This window comes from Rhipicephalus microplus, chromosome 6 (genome assembly GCF_043290135.1).
Source record: "Rhipicephalus microplus isolate Deutch F79 chromosome 6, USDA_Rmic, whole genome shotgun sequence".
NCBI lineage: Eukaryota > Metazoa > Arthropoda > Arachnida > Ixodida > Ixodidae > Rhipicephalus > Rhipicephalus microplus.
This window is the reverse complement of record NC_134705.1, coordinates 71,918,145-71,938,544: the sequence shown is the minus strand read 5'-3', so window position 1 is coordinate 71,938,544 and position 20,400 is coordinate 71,918,145. Positions and strand designations below refer to the sequence as shown.

Genomic DNA, 20,400 nt, shown 5'->3' with positions numbered 1-20,400 from the left:
AACATGATCGACTTATCACTACACGAATCCACTGACAAAGAAAGCCTAAAACTAATAACCATTAGTTTGACATTCAATAATAAAAACCATATTTTAGGGGAATGCCTATTTTACTTTTACATTACCACTACCCCCTTTTTGAAAGATGAGCATTAGTTAGAGGTTAAAAAAGGCTTTCATACTGTTTGAGTGCCAACAAATGCCTGTTTTTGGCTCCTTTGCTTAAACTCCTCTGAGTGGCGCTAGGTGCCTATTTTCAATATCAGTGACTAAACGTAAACTATTTAATCTCAAATATTGCTTTGAAGTGCCGTTCCGACCGTTATTCATGTTACCGGGCAAAATGATGCGTTTGGAGGTCAAAGGATTTCTGCCTATTCTTTCAGTGCAACCAATTGCGGAAACAAAGGGGGTGTGGCTAGCAGCAATGAAGCCAGCCAGCATACGCTGCTGCGCTGAGGTGGCACGTGTGGTTGGTGTGTATATATATATATATATATATGTGTGTGTGTGTGTGTGTGTGTGTGTGTGTGTAGGAAGCTGATACTGATATGTGGAGAATTGGCAGGATTAAGAACTCTGCACTGGAGATCTATCCAACATTCAAGCAGGAAATTGCCAAGGAAAGGATCTATGATAATACTCGTGGTAGTTCTCTATTGTTTGAGGCCAGGACGAGAATATTGCGAACCAAGACATACCGGGCCAAATGCGAAGGGGTAGACACGGTATTCAGGGCATGTGGAAAGGAGGAGGAAACTGCCGAACACTTAATAATGTTCTGTAAAGGGCTTCACCATATAGTTCAGGATGATGGCACAGAGTTTTTCAAAGCACTGGGGTTTAGGAACATGGAGGGTAAAATAGACTTTAAACGGGTAGAAATAAATAGAAGGAGGTTATCTGATTGGTGGCTAAAGTCAAGGCGCGAGTGAAAATTAAACCCTTGACTGCAAAGTACGAATCCTCAACCCCACTATGTAGGACAAAAAAAATTGTAACGAGGGCATTGGGCATGGAGCTCGAGTATAGAAAAGAAAGAAGACTTGCTGTGATCGCAGGCTTGCGTTCACAGCAAGTCTTCTTGCGCTAAATAAAGCTCTCCTTCACCGAGTCAACTCCTGCTTGTTCAACAACCCGTTTCAAGTGGTGGAAGTGCTGGGTACATCTGGTCCTCACACTGGAACTTCGCAGCCGCACACTCCAACGACCTCCTACAATGACTGATCCAGGGCCATCTCATGCTGCTACTCCAGATCTCGCACCTGTGCCTGTCTTCTGCGTTGGCGCTCTCAGGCAGCGCGACCCCCCCATATTTGGTGGCACAGAGGACCAAGATGTGGACAACTGGATTGCCGAGTATGAACTGGTGAGCGCCATCAATAAGTGGAAAGCAGCCGATAAGCTCACAAATGTGAGTTTTTACCTGACCGACGTGGCAAAACTATGGTACAGAAATCATCAAAGTGATTTCAGTACCTGGTCGAAATAGGCGAAAACCCTCACGGAAGTCTTTGGCCGTCCTGCAGTCCGCCGCCTTCGTGCTGAACCGCGCTTGCGGGGCAGAGTACAGAGAGCAGATGAAACTTTCACGAGCTACATCGAAGATGTGCTATTTCTCTGCAAGCTCGTCGATTCGACTCTGGACGAGGCAGGCAAGACCAAGAACATCATGAAAGGAATCGACGACGGTGCATTCCAAATGCTGGCTGCGAAGAGTTCCCAGACGGTCGCTGAGGAGATTCAGCTCTGCCAAAGCTATGATGAGCTGCGTAGGCGGCGCGCTTCTACACGTTGCGCTGCTCAAGACACCGCGTACGCCTCATCCCTCGACTATCGCCATGACACCGCCACCACTCTGCGTTGATGCCAGTCATAAAGCAATTCATACGCGAGGAGGTCGCCCGGCAGCTATCTATAATCACAAGAACTACCGAGCCGATGGCACCCTTGTCGCCTTCGCTTCGCCAGGTCATTCAATCGCAAGTTCCCGAAGCATTGCCGCCAGCTCAGGCTCCACCAACTCTTACCGCACCACTAACGTATGCAGCCGCAGTTGCTCGGCCACGTGCGCCAGCGTCTCCGGATCTACGAAGCTACTCGCCACGTTTATTCGTCGACGCCACCTTCCCGCTCTCTGTCCGTTCCGTCTCCGGCTGTATATGAAACAGGTCAGAACGTTTATATGACGCCGCCTGCACGACCATTCACGGTACTTTATTCAGCGAACAGTGCCCCTATCGTCAGCCAATGGCGCACTCCGGATAATCGGCCGATATGTTTTTCATGTGGCATCTCAGGCCACGTAGCTCGTCACTGCCGTCGTCGCAGCTTCCCTTCTCACGACATTGCAGGGGCCTACCATTACATGCCCACCTTGCCCACACAGCCGCGATATACTGTTCCTGCCGATACACCTCTAGACGTACGTCCCGCTCGCCGACCATCCGGCGCGAGCCGTTCACCTTCTCCTCGTCGTCGATCTATTTCTCCGATGTTACGTCGCAACAGCCCACCGCGAGGGGAAAACTGACGGGCGCAGCTCCGGAGGCAAGAACTGCGTTGGCAGCGAAAATTTCAAGACCTAACTGCTGTTCCCGAACGAAATCAAACTCTATATTGATGGCATTAAGGTGCACGGACTTGTTGACACTGGAGCTGCCGTATCTGTAATTAGCGAGAAACTGTGCCGAAACTTGAAGAAAGTGACCACACAACTTACCGACCTATTTTTGCAGACAGCTACGTCCCATCATATTCAGCCTTCAGCTTTGTGCACTGCACGAGTGGTCATTCAAGGTGCGATGTACGTCGTCACATTTGTAGTTTTATTCCGTTCTTCGCATGACGTTATTCTTGGGTGGGACTTTCTTTCGTCAAATTCTGCTTTGGTCGACTGTGCTCGTTCTGAACTCGCGTTATCTGTGCCGTGCTATGACCCCGACGATGGTGCTTCGTGTAGAGTGTTTGCTGCTTCTGACGTTGACATTGCGCCTTTCTCAGCTGTTGTTGTCTAGGTGTCATGTGCCTCCCCCCCGAAATCGCCTGTGTTGTCTATGCCATCGGTCCCATCTGCGTGCCGTCGAAATATCATGCTTTCGTTTGCCGTCGTCATTTTTCGCAATGGTCACGCTGCCATTTATGTGTGCAATCCCTCGGACATCCCGTCATCCCTACCAACGTTACTAGATCCTGCCAGTTCTCAAACTGCGGAGCTCCGCCTGACGCCGTTCCGTTGCGCTCCGCGTGGGGGCGCGCGCGACGGAGTTTGCCCGACAAGTTGCGGCAAGTCGCGACAGACACGGACGGCCAGACGACCGTTGTAAACATCCCGCTGCAGTGTGCTTGGTAACGTTTGCGCGAGTACCCGCAGATGTTTGTGGACTGTGCTGGCAAGTGTATGAACCATGCCATGCTGTTTCGTGCCCGGGTGTAAAAGCGGGTATGGTTCCGTTCTCACCTTCGGGTGAGAAGAGACAGTTTTTCAGGCCGCCCCGAGACGCCGAACGCCTTGCACTATGGCAGCGAGCAGTACCCAGGCAGGACAAAAAGCTTTCAAGCACGTGTTCTGTTTGTGACCTTCACTTCAGCGATGAAGACATTTCGAAAGTCTTCGAGCACAACATTTGTGGTGAGCTGGTAACGATGCCGCGCGACAAATGGGCACTGAAAGACGACGCCGTGCCTCGGCTGTTTCCGAATTGCCCGAGTTACCTTTCGAAACCGACACGGAAACGCAAGGCTCCTGCTCGCAGACTCTCCCCGGCAAAAAGCAAGCGTCGAAAAGGACAAGGTGAGCAGTTGATTTCAGCAGTTGGTGATAGCAACAACGAAGCAGAAAACATCGGGACGACGGATAGTAGTGAACCTTTGACATGCTAACTCGCTTGGCCGAAGGGGGACAGAAGATTGAAGGTTGGTTTCTTGGCGTTGCTGAACAAATGGCACTACTGTACAAGCTTAGCATAAGAAGTAACATTCCCCGTGTGGAAACGTCAGTGGCGCTGTCGGAGAACCTCGAAGTAACTGTCTGCGCAAATGGTCGAATCGTGCCTCGCAGCGTCTACGCCGGGGAGCCGAGCATTGAAATGAACTCGTTTGATGACTTGAAGTGTTTGATCCGGTACATTGAAAAGCTTAAGCTGTGCCAGGGATGCCCTGCTGAAAAGTACCCGAAGATCGCATCATCACTGGTGGCCAAAAAAGAAGGTGAAAAGTGGAGACGCAACACCTGCACTGTATTGAGCTTTAACGCTACATGTGCTCAATGTAGGACCTTGAACAAGCTTTTTGTTCAGCGTACAAAGCAGCGCGAAGTCTGCAGGAAAAAGCAGAGGGTTTGCTTGAAGTCGCTTCAACGTAGAGCAATTCGCGCGACCTCAAGGCGAGAAAAAATGAAAGAACTTGTTTTGATGAAGAAGCAGCTGAGTGCCGTTACGGAGGAAGCAATTGACAGCACTCTTACCGTTCTTCCAGCCAGGCAGCAGTTGGCCTTTAAGACAGCTGTCATGGCAGCGAAAGTGAAGTCGAGAAATGGTCGGCAATATGATGCCGAGTGGCTCATGACATGTCTGCTACTGCACATCTCAAACCCGAAAGCCTACTCTTTGATTGCTGACATGTAACTGCTACCGCTGCCATCAAAGGCTCGTCTTCGCCAAATAATAAAGGGCATTCCATGCAAATATGGTTTTAATCAAGTTGCGCTTCACAGCATCAAAGGCCATTTCGCTGATAAAGTACATCTAAGACGGCTAGGAGTATTGCTCCTTGACGAGGTCAAGTTGGAACAGGGCGTCTCCTTCAATAAGGCCCCATGCAAAATGGACGGCTTTGTGGACTATGGCGAGGTTACAGCACCAAACTCAGATAAACTTGCCGACCACGCATTGGTACTGATGTTCGTGCCACTATTCGAAGATTGGGTGCAGCCAGTCGCCAGCTTTGCAACAAAGGGAGCAGCTCCTGCGAAAGTTCTTACAGAACTTGTCATGAGTGCTGTTCTGGAACTTCATAAGAACAATGCATCAGTGCTGGCTGTAATCAGTGGCGGGGCTGGCAACAACAGATATATGTGGAGCCAGTTTGGAGTTTCAGGCAAACTTGATGCACCGCGCCATTTTATTGAACATCCCTGGGAGCCATCGCAAAATATCTACTTCATATGTGATGTGCCACACATCGTCAAGTGTATTAGGAATCACCTGAGGAAGCACACATACGGAATGGTAAAGAAAAATTCATGCGCAAATGTTCAGTGCAGTTTAACAGTTTGATTTTGGTATTTCTAGGCAGGCAACCTTCGCATCAATTTTGGGCATTATGTGACACTCTATGAAACAGAGAAAAATAAACATGTCCGAGTCGTGCCAAAACTCACCGAGGCACATGTTGCCCCTGACAACTTAAGAAAAATGAGTGTCAGACTGGCTACTCAGGTAAAGTTTGTTTTTGTAAAAGCATGCCATTTTTTGTTTTGTGTACTTACATGTGGAAAAATGTAATGCTTTCTGTACAGCTCTTCAGCCGTGGGACAGCTGTTGGAATACGCGTCTACAGGGAAGCCAAGGTCGCTGGCTTAGAAGATTCAGAAGGCACTGAGACCTTTACAAGAATGGTGAACGACGTATTCGATGCGCTCAACATAAAGCTTCCGTCCCGGGGAATCAGGCGCGATTCCAAGGAGATACAGGCAAGCAGCTTAACCAATCTTTCTGGAGCCTAGTATCACCAGTACGTATGCCGTCAATTGGCATCATTGTTCAATCAATTATTTTTTTCAGATCATAAAGCAATTCCTGGACGTCTTAAATGTGCCTGAAAAAAATGCATTGGAGAAAGGCACAAAGCTTTTTGTCTCTCAACTGACAACGGAGCCCCTACGTGTAACGTTGTTGTCTACGCTAGACATCATCAGTTATCTCTTCAACAAGGACGCAGCGTACGTGTTGACTGCCAAGCTAAACCAGGACCCCTTGGAGGTAGCACGAATTATTTTGCTTTTAATTTAGAATGTATTGAAGTAATGGACTTTCCCTCTAATGATTGTTATTTCTCTTTCAGCAGCATTTCGGTCTCGCACGTTCATTTGGAGGTGATGAGCCGCACCCTACAGTCGTGAATTTTACACAGATTTTCCGCCTGTTGAGCCTGTACACACCCATCAAGACAGCGCTACGTGGAAGTGTTCAAGGCGAACCAAATGCTGTGCTCGTTTCTGTGGAGGACACATTGAAGACCGCTGGAGAAGCTCACAGGTCAAAAAGAGCTAACTTGCGCACTGAGATTGAAGCTAGGCTACTGGAAATGACATCATTTTCATGTATTACTCCTGACCAAATGAGTGAGGAGCACAGCTACTTCAGAGGTTAGCCAGATGACAGTGTTGTGTACTACTTAGCTGGATATGTTGTACACAAAATGATCAAGCGTAAAGAGTGCCAGTTGTGTCTACAGGACGTTAGTTCAGATGCTCCTGTCATTGCCTCTGATGCATACTTAACTACATACCGGAGCTTCGAGGAAGGCAGCCTTAGGCACCCCAGCATAAAGATGCTACACTTCATCAGAGTTGTAAATGAATCTATTTGATTTTCTCTTGATGAGAAAGGTCTCTGTGCGGACCTGTTTTGGAAGGTCTTGGACGAGTTGAATGAGGGCGATCTGACGAGGCTGGGTTGCGACCAGCACAAGCCCACGTTCACGTGTCAGGTCCTGTATTTTTTCATCGTGACACGAATGCATTTTTACGCCAGGGATGTCAACCGACGCCTTCAAACCCGCGAGAAAGTTGCCATCGCCACCAAGAAAGCTCGCCTATTGTGAAGCCGTTGAACATTTGCATTGTGTGCGTGTGCCTTGGGCCTCGGCAATAAACGCATTTAGCGGCACTAAGAATAAAAGTTCCTCTTTCTTGCTCAGTTTTTGTTCGCAGTAACGAATATCCGCAAACATTGGCCGCACGTTTGCGGGCAGCTTCGCCGCTATAGATTTGCTTTTCATTCCGCTCATATATATATATATATATATATATATATATATATATATATATATATATATATATATATATATATATATATATTTAAATATATATTTATGTGAAGTTTATTGCTACATAAACACAAAACATGCATAAGTAGCAAGGATGGCGCAATTAAAGCTGCTTAAAGGCAGCTTGACTAGTCCCACCTCCCCATACAATAGCAGCTGCAACATGACAAGAATTCACACAAAAAATGCACTTGTTGACAACCTTAAAGTAGATACACAGAGCAAGGCATTAAATAAATGGAAATTTAGCTCATTCATAGAAAAAAAACGGCAGGATACTTATTTCGAAAACACAAAATTAATGTTAACTTTAATAGTAACAGCTGAAATAATGCGTATTTAGAAATGTAATGTATGTAATGTAATATATAAAGCATCACCCGATTGTTCGAAGAAGGCCCTAATGATAGTTTAAATTTGAGACGCATTGAACGAGTATTTCAAGGCAAAGAACGGCCATTTACAACGCGCGCCGCTGGCTTCCTGCTGCACAGCAACGGGCTAACCGTGGCCGCCGCGCCGCCTGGTGAGCGGAAACGAAACGGGGCCACGCATCAACGGCAGCCGCCGTGGGAGTTTGAGAACTGGCAGAATCTAGTAACGTTGATCCCTACTACGTGGAGAATGCCTGGGAAGCTACGAACCTTACGAGTGCATTTTTACGGCTACTATACCCGATTCTACGGTTTCGCTCCCAATTTGTTCTGTCACTCCTACCAACGCGCCTAATGATGCTCTGGACGTATTCTCAGATGCCATCGACTCTGAGCTCGCACCAACTCAGCGCGAAGAGATTATAAATCTTCTTCTCCGCTTTTGTTCTTCATTCGATCATGACCAGTCAGGCTTAAGCCGAACCTCTGCGGTCGTTCACCGTATTGACACCGGTCAACAAGCCCCGCTAAGGCAGCGTCCGTGTTTAGAAAAAGTTTATTTACAGCATGTACAGAACACAAAGGCTTCATACCATTCCAGTAACAGGGCACATACACTTCGGCACATCTATATTTCACGACTAACATCACTACGTTACAGTGAAGACATTTGCTCTAATATACGTACCGTGTGTCATCTGCCTAACGCCCTGTCATCGACGAACAAGTGGACGACATGTTGAAACGTGGCATCATCGAGCCCTCCAACAGTCCCTGGGCTTCACCGGTTGTTCTCGTCAAGAAAAAAGACAGATCCATCCGGTTCTGCGTTGACTACCGCCGACTCAACAAGATTACGCGCAATGACGTATACCCTCTGCCGCGCATCGATGATGCTTTGGACTGCCTACAAGGAGCAGAGTTCTTTTCTTCGTTAGATTTACACTCCGGCTACTGGCAGGTGCCCATGGCAGAGGGTGACCGCCCGAAGACAGTCTTTGTAACACCGGATGGACTATATGGATTCACCGTTATGCCCTTTGGCCTCTGCAATGCGCCCGCCACTTTCGAAAGGATGATGGATACCGTCTTGCGAGGTCTGAAATGGAAAACGCGCCTATGTAATTTGGATGGCATTGTGGTATTTTCAAGCGACTTTGCGACCCACCTCAGCCGCCTCGAGTAAGTTCTCACGTGCCTTTCCACGGCGAGACTTCAACTTCACTTGAAGAAATGCCACTTCGGCGCTCGCAAGCTTGTAATTCTCGGCCATGTGGTTTCTAAGGACGGCATTCTCCCGGACCCTACGAAACGTAATGCAGTCGCGGCGTTCCCAAAGCCAACCACCATCAAAGAGCTTCGAAGCTTTATCGGCCTATGTTCTTACTTCCGGCGCTACGTCCGCAATTTCGCCTCCTTTATCGCCCCCTTGACCAATCTTCTTGCCGGAAGTTCTGATTTGTCAGCGTGGTCGCAGGCGTGTGATGATGCATTTCAGGAACTTCGACGGCTCCTCACCACGCCTCCCATACTCCGACATCTCGATCCGTCTGCTCCAACGGAGCTTCATACGGACGCTAGCGGGGTCGGGCTAGGGGCCATACTGGCCCAACGCAAGGAGGGCTTTGACGAGTACGTCGTTGCCTATGCCAGGCACCCTCAGTAAAGCCGAGAAGAATTACAGTGTAACTGAAAAGGAATGCATCGCCATTATTTGGGCAATCGGAAAATTTTGACCTTATTTATATGGACGTCCGTTTGATATTGTAACAGACCACCATGCGCTTTGCTGGTTATCTTCACTAAAAGATCCTAATGGTCGGCTCGCTCGTTGGGCATTGCGGTTACAGGAGTTCGATATCCGTGTTATCTACCGTTCTGGCCGGAAGCATTCCGACGCCAATGCTCTGTCACGTTCGCCATTGGCTTCAGAGCCTGTCGGCTCGCCTATCTCCACTAGTGCTGCCTTGGCCATCAGCATTTCGGACATGCCTTCTGAGCAACGCAAAGATGCTTGGATTTCTTCTCTTTTGGACTTTCTCTCAGACCGGACGCCCACTCCAGTTTCCAGGACGCTTCGCCGTCGAGCAGGACACTTCGCTATTCGGGATAACCTGCTTTACCGACGAAACTGCAGCTCGATCGGCCATAAGTGGTTGCTCGTCATCCCCCGACATCTGCGCTCTGACATCTGTGCCACGTTTCACGATGATCCGCAATGTGGCCACGCTGGGGTGTTAAAAACATACACCCGCTTGCAGCTGCGGTACTACTGGCGCGGTATGTACCGTTTCGTTCGCCGTTACGTAAGGTCTTGCCTTACGTGCCAGCGAGGCAGAATGCCCGCTCAACATGCCACAGGTCCTTTGCAGCCGTTGCCATGTCCAACACGAGCTTTCAATTGTGTCGGAATTGACCTTTACGGCCCGCTTCCCTAGACTTCGAGTAGCAACCGCTGGTTCATTATCGCTATCGACCACCTAACGCGGTACGCTGAAACAGCTGCGTTACCTTCTGCTACCGCAAAAGACGTTGCATGTTTTGTACAGAAAAACCTGGTTTTACGGCATGGAGCACCTCGGGAGTTACTAAGCGACCGTGGCCGCGTTGTTCTCTCCGATGCCATCAAAGCGTTGTTGAGTGAGTGTCGCATCATACACCGCACTACCACAGCCTATCACTCGCAAACTAATGGGATGACAAAGCGTCTTACTCGTACACTTGGGGATATGCTGGCCAAGTACGCTTCATCCGACCAGTCAAATTGGGATAGCATACTCCTTTTTCTGACATATGCTTACAACACTGCAACGCAAAGCACCACTGGATTTTCGCCTTTCTTCCTTCTTTATGGACGCGAGCCATCATCAACAATTGATACCATTCTACCTTATCGACCGGACCCTTCAGAGATGACTACCGTTTTTCGAGCAGCAGCACACGCTCAAGAATGTCGGAAGCTTGCTCGTTTGTTCACGTCACATGACCAGACGCGCCAAAAACATCGCCACAACGCGTCAACCACGCATATGAGCTTTGCTCCGAACTCACTTGTGTGGTTATGGATTCCTTCTACTCCTCCAGGACTCTCTCACAAGCTTTCGTCCAAGTACCATGGCCCTTATCGAGTTGTACGCCAAACATCCCCTGTACTACTTTGTCGAACCGCTGGATGCATCTCCGGACAAGCGCCATCGGGAAAAAGAAATCGTACACATCTCTCGGCTCAAGCCATACCATGACCCTTCTGTGTAAACCTGTCCTTAGGTCGCCAGGATGGCTCCCTCATCGGCCGGGGGTAATTGTAACGAGGGCAGTGGGCATGGAGCTCGAGTATAGAAAAGGAAGAAGACTTGCTGTGATCGCAGGCTTGCGTTCAGTTAGCCCTTGCGCTTAACAAAGCTCTCCTTCGCCGAGTCAACTCCTGCTTGTTCAACAACCCGTTTCAAAATATAGTTTTAGGGGCGAAGCTCCTTAGGGCGTGGGCTGTGCGTCCCCTGTAGCCTGTATGTGGCCACCTCTAGTTTAGTTCTTGCAGTGTTCACTAGATGGCGGTACCGTCCCCTGTATGTAGCCACCTCTAGTTTAGTTCTTGCAGTGTTCACTAGATGGCGGTACCGTCTCCTGTATGTAGCCACCTCTCGTTTAGTTCTTGTAGTGTTTACTAGATGGTGGTACTTGTAGCTGATGATGAAAAGATGCAAGATGTTATAAACCAGAAAGCGGTACTTGTAGTTGATGAAAGACGCGAGATCTTATAAAATAGGAATGATGTCACATACGGCGCGTGTCATTGGTTGAAGGCAATCGTTCGATTTAGTGGGGCGACGTACGCTAGGGGGAGCGATGCAATAAAATCGAGTGGGCAAAATTTACAGAGGATTCATGGTTTACCAGGTTTACCTCCGGAGCTTCGCCCATTCATCATCATTCACTTCGTGGATATGGCGGAATTTTTTAGTTCATTAAGTATTACGGCTTGGTGGCGCTAGCCACCGCCCAATCTAAAAGGTACAATCATATCCATCTATCCATCCATCCATCCAGCTGCAGCGCCACGTGTTGATGTACTACTTCAACTGCAGTCACCTGAGTCCAAGTAGTACATAAACAGGCCCAGATGGTATTACAATCATGCTGATAAAGACATTGGGTCAGAAGTCTAAACAGACTTTGAGAGTGGCAGTGAGCAGAACAATAATCGATGGTGAAGTCAATGACGGATGGAAACTTAGCAGGATGAGCATGATCTATAAAGGAAAGGAGGACAAAGACGACATAAACAACTACCGTCCTATAACAGTGACATCAGTAGTCTACAGGCTGGCGATGCAGATTATAAAGGAAAGACTGCAAGCATGGATAGAGAATGAGGGAGTGCTGGGGGAACTGCAGAATGGGTTTCGGAAACACAGGAGGTTGAAAGACAATCTGTTCTCACTAACGCAGGGCATCGAAATAGCAGAAAGGCAACTCAGACCCCTGTGGCTAGCATTTTTGGATATCAAGGGAACGTATGATCACGGTTTAAGAGGACTTGTGGGGAATACTAGACACACTGGGTGTGGAAGATGGAGTCACTAATTTTTTAAAGGAAATCTATAAAAGTAACAAGGTAGTTTAAAGTGGGAAAAACACATATACAACCCCACAGAGGTGAAACGGGGACTTAGGCAGGGGTGTCTACTGTCACCCTTGTTATTTATCATGTACCAACAAAGATTTTAGGCCAAATTAGAGAGAACAGGACTTGGCTTTAACCTCTCTTTAGTCAAACAAGCAAAACTCATTGATCACGCGCTACCATCATTAATGTACGCATATGATATAGTGCTAACGACCGACAACAAAGAAGATTTGCAGAGATTGATGGGCATCTGCGGTAATGAGGGAGATAGGTTAGATTTTAGATTCAGTAAGAAAAAATCAGCAGTCATGATTTTTAATGATAACGAAGATAGTGAGCTTAGAATACAGGAGGTCACGCTAGAGATAACAGATAAATACAAATATCTGGGTGTATGGATAAGCAATGGGACCGAGTACCTAGGGGAACACGAAATATACGTGATGACTAAAGGTAACAGGAATGCAGCTGTGATGAAGATTAGGGCACTGTGGAATTACAATATGTATGCTGTTGTGAGAGGAATATGGAAAGGGGTCATGGTTCCTGGGCTGACGTTCGGCAATGCTGTATTGTGCAGGAGATCAAAAGTTCAAGCAAGAATAGAAATTAAGCAACGTGGAATAAATAGGCTTGCTTTAGGAGCTCACGGGAATACACCAAATCAGGGAGTACAAAGTGATATGGGATGGACATCATTTGAGGGCAGGGAAGCTAGCAGCAAGATAGAATTTGATAAGCGATTGAGAGAAATGGGCGAGGATCGTTGGGCTAGGAAGGATTTCAGCTACTTGTATATGAATAATGTCAATACAAAATGGAGGAAGCGAACCAAGAAATTGACAGGTAAATAATTAGAAAACAGCAGGTGGCCAAACCAAAAAGAACTGTCGATTACGAAGAAAGTGAAGGAAACGGAGACTGACATGTGGAGAATTGGCATGATTAAGAACTCTGCACTGGAGATCTATCGAACATTCAAGCAGGAAATTGCCAAGGAAAGGATCTATGATAATACTCGCGGTAGTTCTCTGTTGTTTGAGGCCAGGGCGAGAGTATTGCGAACCAAGACATACCGGGCCAAATACGAAGGGGTAGACACGGTATGCAGGGTATGTGGAAAGGAGGAGGAAACTGCCGAGCACTTGATAATGTTCTGTAAAGGGCTTCACCCTATCGTTAAGGATGAGGGCGCAGAGTTTTTCAAAGCACTGGGGGTTTAGGGACACGGAGGGAAAAATATACCTTACTAAAAGGAGGTTATCTGATTGGTGGCTAAAGTCAAGGCAGGAGTGAAAATCAAACCCTTCACTGCAAAGTACGAATCCTCAACCTCACTATTTAAAGAAAAAAAAGATAAATTTAATGGTTAGTCCACTAAGTATTACTGCTAAGTGACGTTAGCTGCCACCCAATCTAAAGGGTATAGCCACATCCATCCATCCATCCATCCATCTTTAAAAATAATATCGCTAGGTGGCGTTAGTGGTTTTCGTATAGGTGACGCTTCTAGGAGGTCCATGGCACTTTTATAATTGGAAATTCACGGCATATACGCAGAGTGAATGAAGAGTTTGGCAAAACATTCATCCGTCCGAACGATGCATGCTCTACTCTGATTTGAGTGGACGGACGGAAAGAGATACAGATAGTGGACGGACAAACAGAAGGACGGACGAGCAGACGAAGACAGACAGACAGACAGACAGACAGACAGACAGACAGACAGACAGGCAGGCAGGCAGGCAGGCAGGCAGACCGATAGATGAATGAATGAATGAATGAATGAATGAATGGACGGGAGGACGCTTCACCGATCTTTTAATAATTTTCTCCCTTGATATGCTGTGAATGTTCTTTGTAGTTGTGAATGTGAAAAAAGGCGCTGTTTCAATTAGTGCAGTGGCAATCATTACCAGCATCAGTTCTTTGTGTTTAATAAAGGAGCAAATTTCAGTGGCAGGTGCAGAATCTGCCTGTTGAAGTATGCGACTTGCAAGACTTAGGTTGAACGGTCCATTTGTAAGTTGACTAGTCACTCTACGGGACGATAATACACTTGTCAGCATGGCGCAGTGGTAAGAGTGTTTGATTAGAGACCCGAAGGATGCTCGTTCGAATCCTGGTTGTCGCATGTTTCTTTAGAAATGCAGAGCACATTATAGCTACAGCTAGTCGCAAATGTGGCGTTGGAACGCCGTCCACCCCCCCCCCTCTCCCCACTGCGCATGTTCGCGTCTCGTGCCATCCGTCACTCACCTTCCCCCCTCGCCTCGCATGGCCGACGCAAGAAGAGTCTGCTAGCAGGAACCGACTACTCCCGCTGCACAACCATTCACTAGACACTGGATCGCGTGTTGAAAATTCAGTCGCGGGCTTCTTTAAGGCTGTTTCACATGCCGCGATTGCAGCGAAAAAAAAAATCGTTCTGTTCGTTCCAATCGCTATGTTCACAAACGCCGCTAATAGTGGTTTCGTTTCACATGGACCGCGAACGGTCCGCGATTTTAGCTCTACGACTGGAGCGGCAACTTCTTGCCAGCACTCATTGAGACAGACACGAATGTAATGTAATAATATGTGCATAATGATATCACGAAGTTACTATGAATAGTCACAAAGGGTCCCCTTGTTTCGTCATTTAAAAACACTTTCCAGTCTTAATTCATTTCAAAATGCACAGCATCGGTCATTACCAAAACAAACACGTCGACTCTATTTCGACAGCTTGGCCGGACCAGCCCTATTTCGAGGGGTCTCGGCCAAAAATCGTTCCTGCCGCTGCGATCAGAGCGAAAATTTCCTGGAAGCTCGCCGCGAACCACTGCGGCGGGAGCGAACTGCGCTTTTTTTCGCTGCGAGCCAATTGACGTGAGGCTTTGCTTGACTCCAGTAGATGCGATAGACACACTAGTACCTTCAACCAGTAGTGGGGCACTACATCGGCGGCCCACCACTCGTTAGAGGCAACAATTCTGCTTCATTCAGTGAATATGAATAATAAACATGAAATAGCAATTAGGCATTCCCAAAGCATGCCCATTTACGGAATATTCATGCGACACCCCCCCCCCCCCCCCAATCTTTGACGCATTAACTCGATTTTCCCTCGTAAAAAGATGCGGGTGGTCTTTAACGGCTGCTTTTTGCGTGGTATTCTATAGAATTATTTCTCGTAGCTGCTCGTCCTCATGGTTATGATGCTATAGAGCGGTTTTGCGTTCCAGCATTCCATCATTTCTAGCATCCACCGTACGCCAGCATACACCATGTGCCACCAACATTACAGCAGCATAATCCAGACATATATCAGCGCAAAAAAAAAGACAGAACTTTTAGAGAAAAAACACCCACACACAGCGCTGCTTTTGTGTGTGTGTGTGTGTTTGTGTGTGTGTATGTATGTATGTATGTGTGTGTGTGTGTGTGTGTGCGTGCGCGTGTGGTGTGTGTGTGTGTGTGGGTGTGTGTGTGTGTGTGTTTCCTCTCGAAATGTTCCGTCTTTTTTTTTTTGCGCTGATATATCTGTCTAAATGATCGCAAACCGACTCACCCAAGCAGCAGTTTTAGCATAATCCACCATTCCACCACAGGAATGGTAGATTTCACCATTACTATGGTGGAGAAATTTCAATAGAAAGAGGATATTTATTGTAAAGGTTTAGTACATTATAATTGCGATTTAATTGTGAAGAAATTAAAGTACACGAAAAGACAACTTGCCACCGAGAGACACCTAACCTGAGACCTTCAAATACGCATATAACCGGTTGAATTCCTGCGTGAGGCAAGTTATATTCTCGTCTACTTGACTTTTTCTCATTTTCATCTGTCAACTGCAGATGTTCGAGATTTTTTTTCAGAAACCGCAAAATGTATAAAGCTTACTAATCAATGTGCATAGGGAGAGCTCGTGGCGATTGCACAGGTAAGCCAATGATGCTGCGATAACAAGGAGCAACTAAGTCAACGGCGTCACCACAGTGAACTCATGCAGAATTTAGCAAGAGCCTTTAGATCACTTAATATTTTATAGCTGCGTAAAAGTGGTATATGTGAGGAGACGTGCATGACAGCTGTTATTGCGAAAACACGAAAATGCAGTAAAACAACTGATGGCGTCGCTCAAGAACTGATAACTCGTAAGAAAAATCTGTCTTTATTTTTTTCTGTCAACGTACTAACCCTAGCACTCCCGGTCTGGGTTATTTCTGAGCCTAGCAAGGTTTCTAATTCTATTTTGGATACGAGGAACTGCAAGGTGTCTGCTCGTCAACTCGCTCAGCACTGCTTCCGTGAACCACTCACCGTTTACCAAACGACAATGATTTGAGATGACGTCAGCAGGTGAGGCCATGTGATGAGACATCAAAGTCAAGTTTATATCTGGGGCGTCATCACGAGTTCATATTGTGACGTAACGCATGATAATTTATTTTTGCATCGCTCATTTTCACACCACCAGACACCCACCAAGCTTTTGTTTTGATGACGTATCTAAGAATTTCATCTCAACGAGTCAGTACTTTAGTGCTTCAGTCACAACAAACTTCTCGTCACTTATTAGATACCCAGTGTGCATTGAAGAATGGGCCTAAAGGTGAAAATATACCCCTCCCTTTATGTAACATTCCACCCGAATACGCTATATAGCTATAAGGATGTGGTCTTCTTTCTTTCTCTTGTTATACCTACCTGGACCGACCTAGAAACACTTGTACCACACCAAGGAAATGAAGTGAAAAATATAGGTCAGCAAGATGTGTAAACTCTAAAATTTACGGATACGTACCACTGACCTTGAACTTCGTAGTGCTGTGCGTACAAGTAGTGGCGACCACCTTGCCGCCTGACATCTGCGTATATGCACCTCAACTTGTGTTCCTTCGAACCCAAGTCCATGCTTCTGTAGCGAGTCCATATTTTTTCTTTTGTATTCAGAAACTAGTTAAAAAATTTCAGGACTTGTTTAACAAAAGAGTGAACTGTGATAAACATCTGCGTAATTCAAGTTTACAAAAAACAAACTGTCGAACGCAATCACTTAGAAAGAGGCCACAAGCATTACACGTCAGGCACGTAAAAGAAAAAAAAAAGCAACAGAGTATCAGACTCTCAGTGAGTGCCGTTACAAAAGTTGCTTCTTTCTAAGCACAATAATATATTCAGAAACCTTGAAAAACACGTTAAGTGAATTCAGTTCAAAAGAAGTGCGTATTGTAGTTTCGTAGCAGAGGTGCATAAAGACACAGCGAGCCAAATTGGCACCTTGCCTGCCCTCGCCCTTGTCATAGGAAGTGATGCCACATGCAGCTAAGTCAAACGGACAAATACACAATCGTGCGAAGTTTCAGAAGAGTTCAGAGCAGTTGTCAGAGCAGTTGTTCGAGTGGCAGTTGCATAACTGGCAAAAAAGCTTTCAGTATTTTACATTATCACACGTTGGCTTTTTATTTATTTCGGATGCCGGCGTTCTATTCGGGCGTCGTGAGGAGGATTTCAATGGCACAACATTAAGTAGCTGCTGCTGGATGTAAGCATCCATAGAATTTTTTTATTGAAAAGACTTTTTCCAGTGCCTCAATACTTGAACAGTTGCTCGTACATTCATTAAATAGAAGAACTTTATCATGACTACAATTGAGTTAAAAAGTGCAATTTGATTTCCAGGAATTTTATATTCTTAGTTTTAATATAGAGGTGTAAGTAATATGATTAAAATAGAATGGATAAGGTAGAAAACGGGATGGTTTTACAGTATACAGTCCTTCATTAGTACCACCAGTTCAGCACTTGTAGAAAATTATACGGCATATTTCAATGTAACAATTTCTCTAGTTTAAGCTGCATGTCACATTCTACATAACCCTTATTTTACATAATGATAACTGTTATATTTTTTCCTTTTAATGTTCATTTGGCTTTGATCAAATGAGTTGTTATGTGCCACAATAAATTAATCTACACCCTAAAATATGCTTAGAAGTGAGCAATATTGCGCCAAAATTCCAACCTGTATGTGCGTATTATATCGCAATTTTCTGAGTCTTCGTAGAGGAAGCAGTTATAACATCAGCCGTCTCGGATGAGCCACGCTTAAATAGCGAAAAAACAACCTAGGTGTAAATTATGTAGGGGTGATCCCTTCAAAATGTGTTAACAGTAAGGAGCCATTCTATTGTTTATACCGACCAAAAAGTTAGGTGTCATATTTTTACAAAATATCTATATGTAAGCATTAGGCTGGTGGTTTTCTATGGAACGGCTTATCACAAAGTAAAAAGCTTACGTTCTCAAGGTCTTCAAGAGTAACGCTCTCGGTGGCTTGAAACAAAGCCATCATGAACACGATGATCGGAGTCAACATTTCGCTGAAAAGCTTTTGCGGAACATGTACCATGCGCATTTTCTAAGGAATGTATATTCTGGATACCCTCGATACCTTTAGTATTACAGAAAAAGAAAACATTGTGTTCAATTATATATGTGTCACCTTTTTCAAGCAGACAATAACGTAGATAAAAATAAATACTGCGTACAATAGCTTCGCAGTTATATGCTAACGTCACGAATGCGCATCAGCCATACAAATAGGCTGTAATGCGCACCGCTTAGAATGGTGGCCATAGCAAGGGGCATTTTTGAAATAAAAGCACAGTGAAATAAAATTTGAAAATTAGAAAAAAAAAGATTTTTTTCAGTGCGCAGGCTGTGGCAGCGTGCCGCATTGGTTAAAATGTGCAAACTAAATATTCAGACCAATCTTACGTGATGCCGTGCGCGTTCATGAGTCGATTCCATATTTTGGCTTTGCGCAAATCTTTAGTTTGTGTATCGACGATCTTGTGTTACTTAAGTTGAGTGCTCATCGTGGAAATACCGAGCCCGCCGAGTACACTGGCGTGTGAAGGGTAGCTCATGATTCAACATTACTTCAGCACTCAGGTTAGAACAGACGCGTCGATTCTATTGCCACGCATTGCACGCTACGACGTGATAATATGCACGTAAAGCACCCCAGGTGGTCGAAATTTCTGGAGCCCTCCACTACGGCGTTTGTCATAATCATATGGTGGTTTTGTGACGCTTAACTTTACATATCAATCAATACCTATAAGTATTCTTAACGATTGAAAACAGGCTTTGTAATCATAGGCGTGCATGTCTTCTGTTTTTTACAATATTACTAAATAAGACAGTCAAGTCTGCAACCATTACTTTCTGAATTGTATGCTTGTCAAGGTATCATTACAAAGCTCCATAAAGCACTGTAGTATTTCTATTGTGAGTATGTCTCTGCCATGTACAATGCCTGAATGGTGCTAATGCTTACGCGATAAGATTTTCACCATATGCGCTAACATAGCCTATGGCACATACTCGAGAATCACATGCAGCTAGCTGTACCCTGACATACGTCACGTTGCACTTCAAGGAAGAATTTTGTTACTAACGCCCAGTGAATTGATCTTATTCATGTTACGACCTGCGAATCGCGTTCTTCATACACTATAGTCATTGCTTGTCGAAATTGGTACACATCAAGTTAACGTTGTCCGGGAGAAGGCTCTCAATTGAACCAGCAAAATAGTGCCATGTCACAACAGCCAGCAACCCCAACAAGTGCACCATCGCAGTGTTGTTTTCCAGTGTGCTTGGAGGTCCCGTTGTCGTCTGCATTCGAGCCAGCTTGAGCCAAAAGCTAACGCCATCATTCGGGAACCCAGATGCGAAGGCTGAACGTGACTTTGGGGAAAAAAGCGTGCACATCAGAGTAATCGTCAGAGAAGCCAAATATTGTTGATATGGACGGGGTATGATGTTATAGGTACTCCTTCTTAATGAATCGCTTCATAACTTTCTGTTGCTTAATGAATTGACTAATTTATTATTGATACAACGAGAGATTGTGTTGTCAGTACCTCTTGGTAATGAATCACCTCATAACTGTGTGTTGTGTAACGAATTGCCGCTAGTGTCTATTTTGCGCTATGTTGTCAGTAACATTCTCGGTGTGCTAGTAGTGCCCATTATTGAGGGTTTCGTCAGGCTCTCCAACCCACAGGTAGTCCAAAAAAAAACGTTGCCCCGCACGGAACTGCATTCATACTACTTTTCATGTACGCTACCAGGGACTATGAGATGAAGTGTGTAGGTGAACGTTGCCTAAGTGTACCCTAATTGCTTAAGACGCCATCAGTGCTTTCACTTCACATCACCACGCGTGCACTAAAGGCCTTATACAAGGTGCCTACTCGAAGTAAACTCAAGAATAACAACCTTTCTGCTGCAGGCCTTATTTCCATTTCTGTAATCACCTTGACAACAATGAGAAGATACAATCCAGTC

General features: G+C 45.8%; 1 protein-coding gene and 1 pseudogene across 3 annotated transcripts in view; one reads left to right on the top strand and one right to left on the bottom strand.

Annotated features, from left to right (window-relative positions):
- Positions 1 to 18,493, bottom strand: part of LOC142764802 (uncharacterized) — a 38,506-nt gene extending 20,013 nt beyond the window's left edge. For 2 of the 3 annotated variants that reach the window (XM_075865334.1, XM_075865335.1), the window contains exons 1-2: positions 18,341 to 18,493; positions 16,844 to 16,995 (exon numbers count right to left, since the gene is read on the bottom strand). In XM_075865334.1, coding sequence (XP_075721449.1) covers positions 16,844 to 16,995; positions 18,341 to 18,457 — 269 coding nt within the window. In that variant the 5' untranslated portion in view covers positions 18,458 to 18,493. The remainder of the gene's footprint in view (positions 1 to 16,843; positions 16,996 to 18,340) is intronic. The other variant, XM_075865336.1, reaches the window with a different exon arrangement.
- Positions 3,408 to 6,881, top strand: LOC142764801 (uncharacterized; annotated as a pseudogene).
- Positions 18,494 to 20,400: the final 1,907 nt, after the last annotated feature.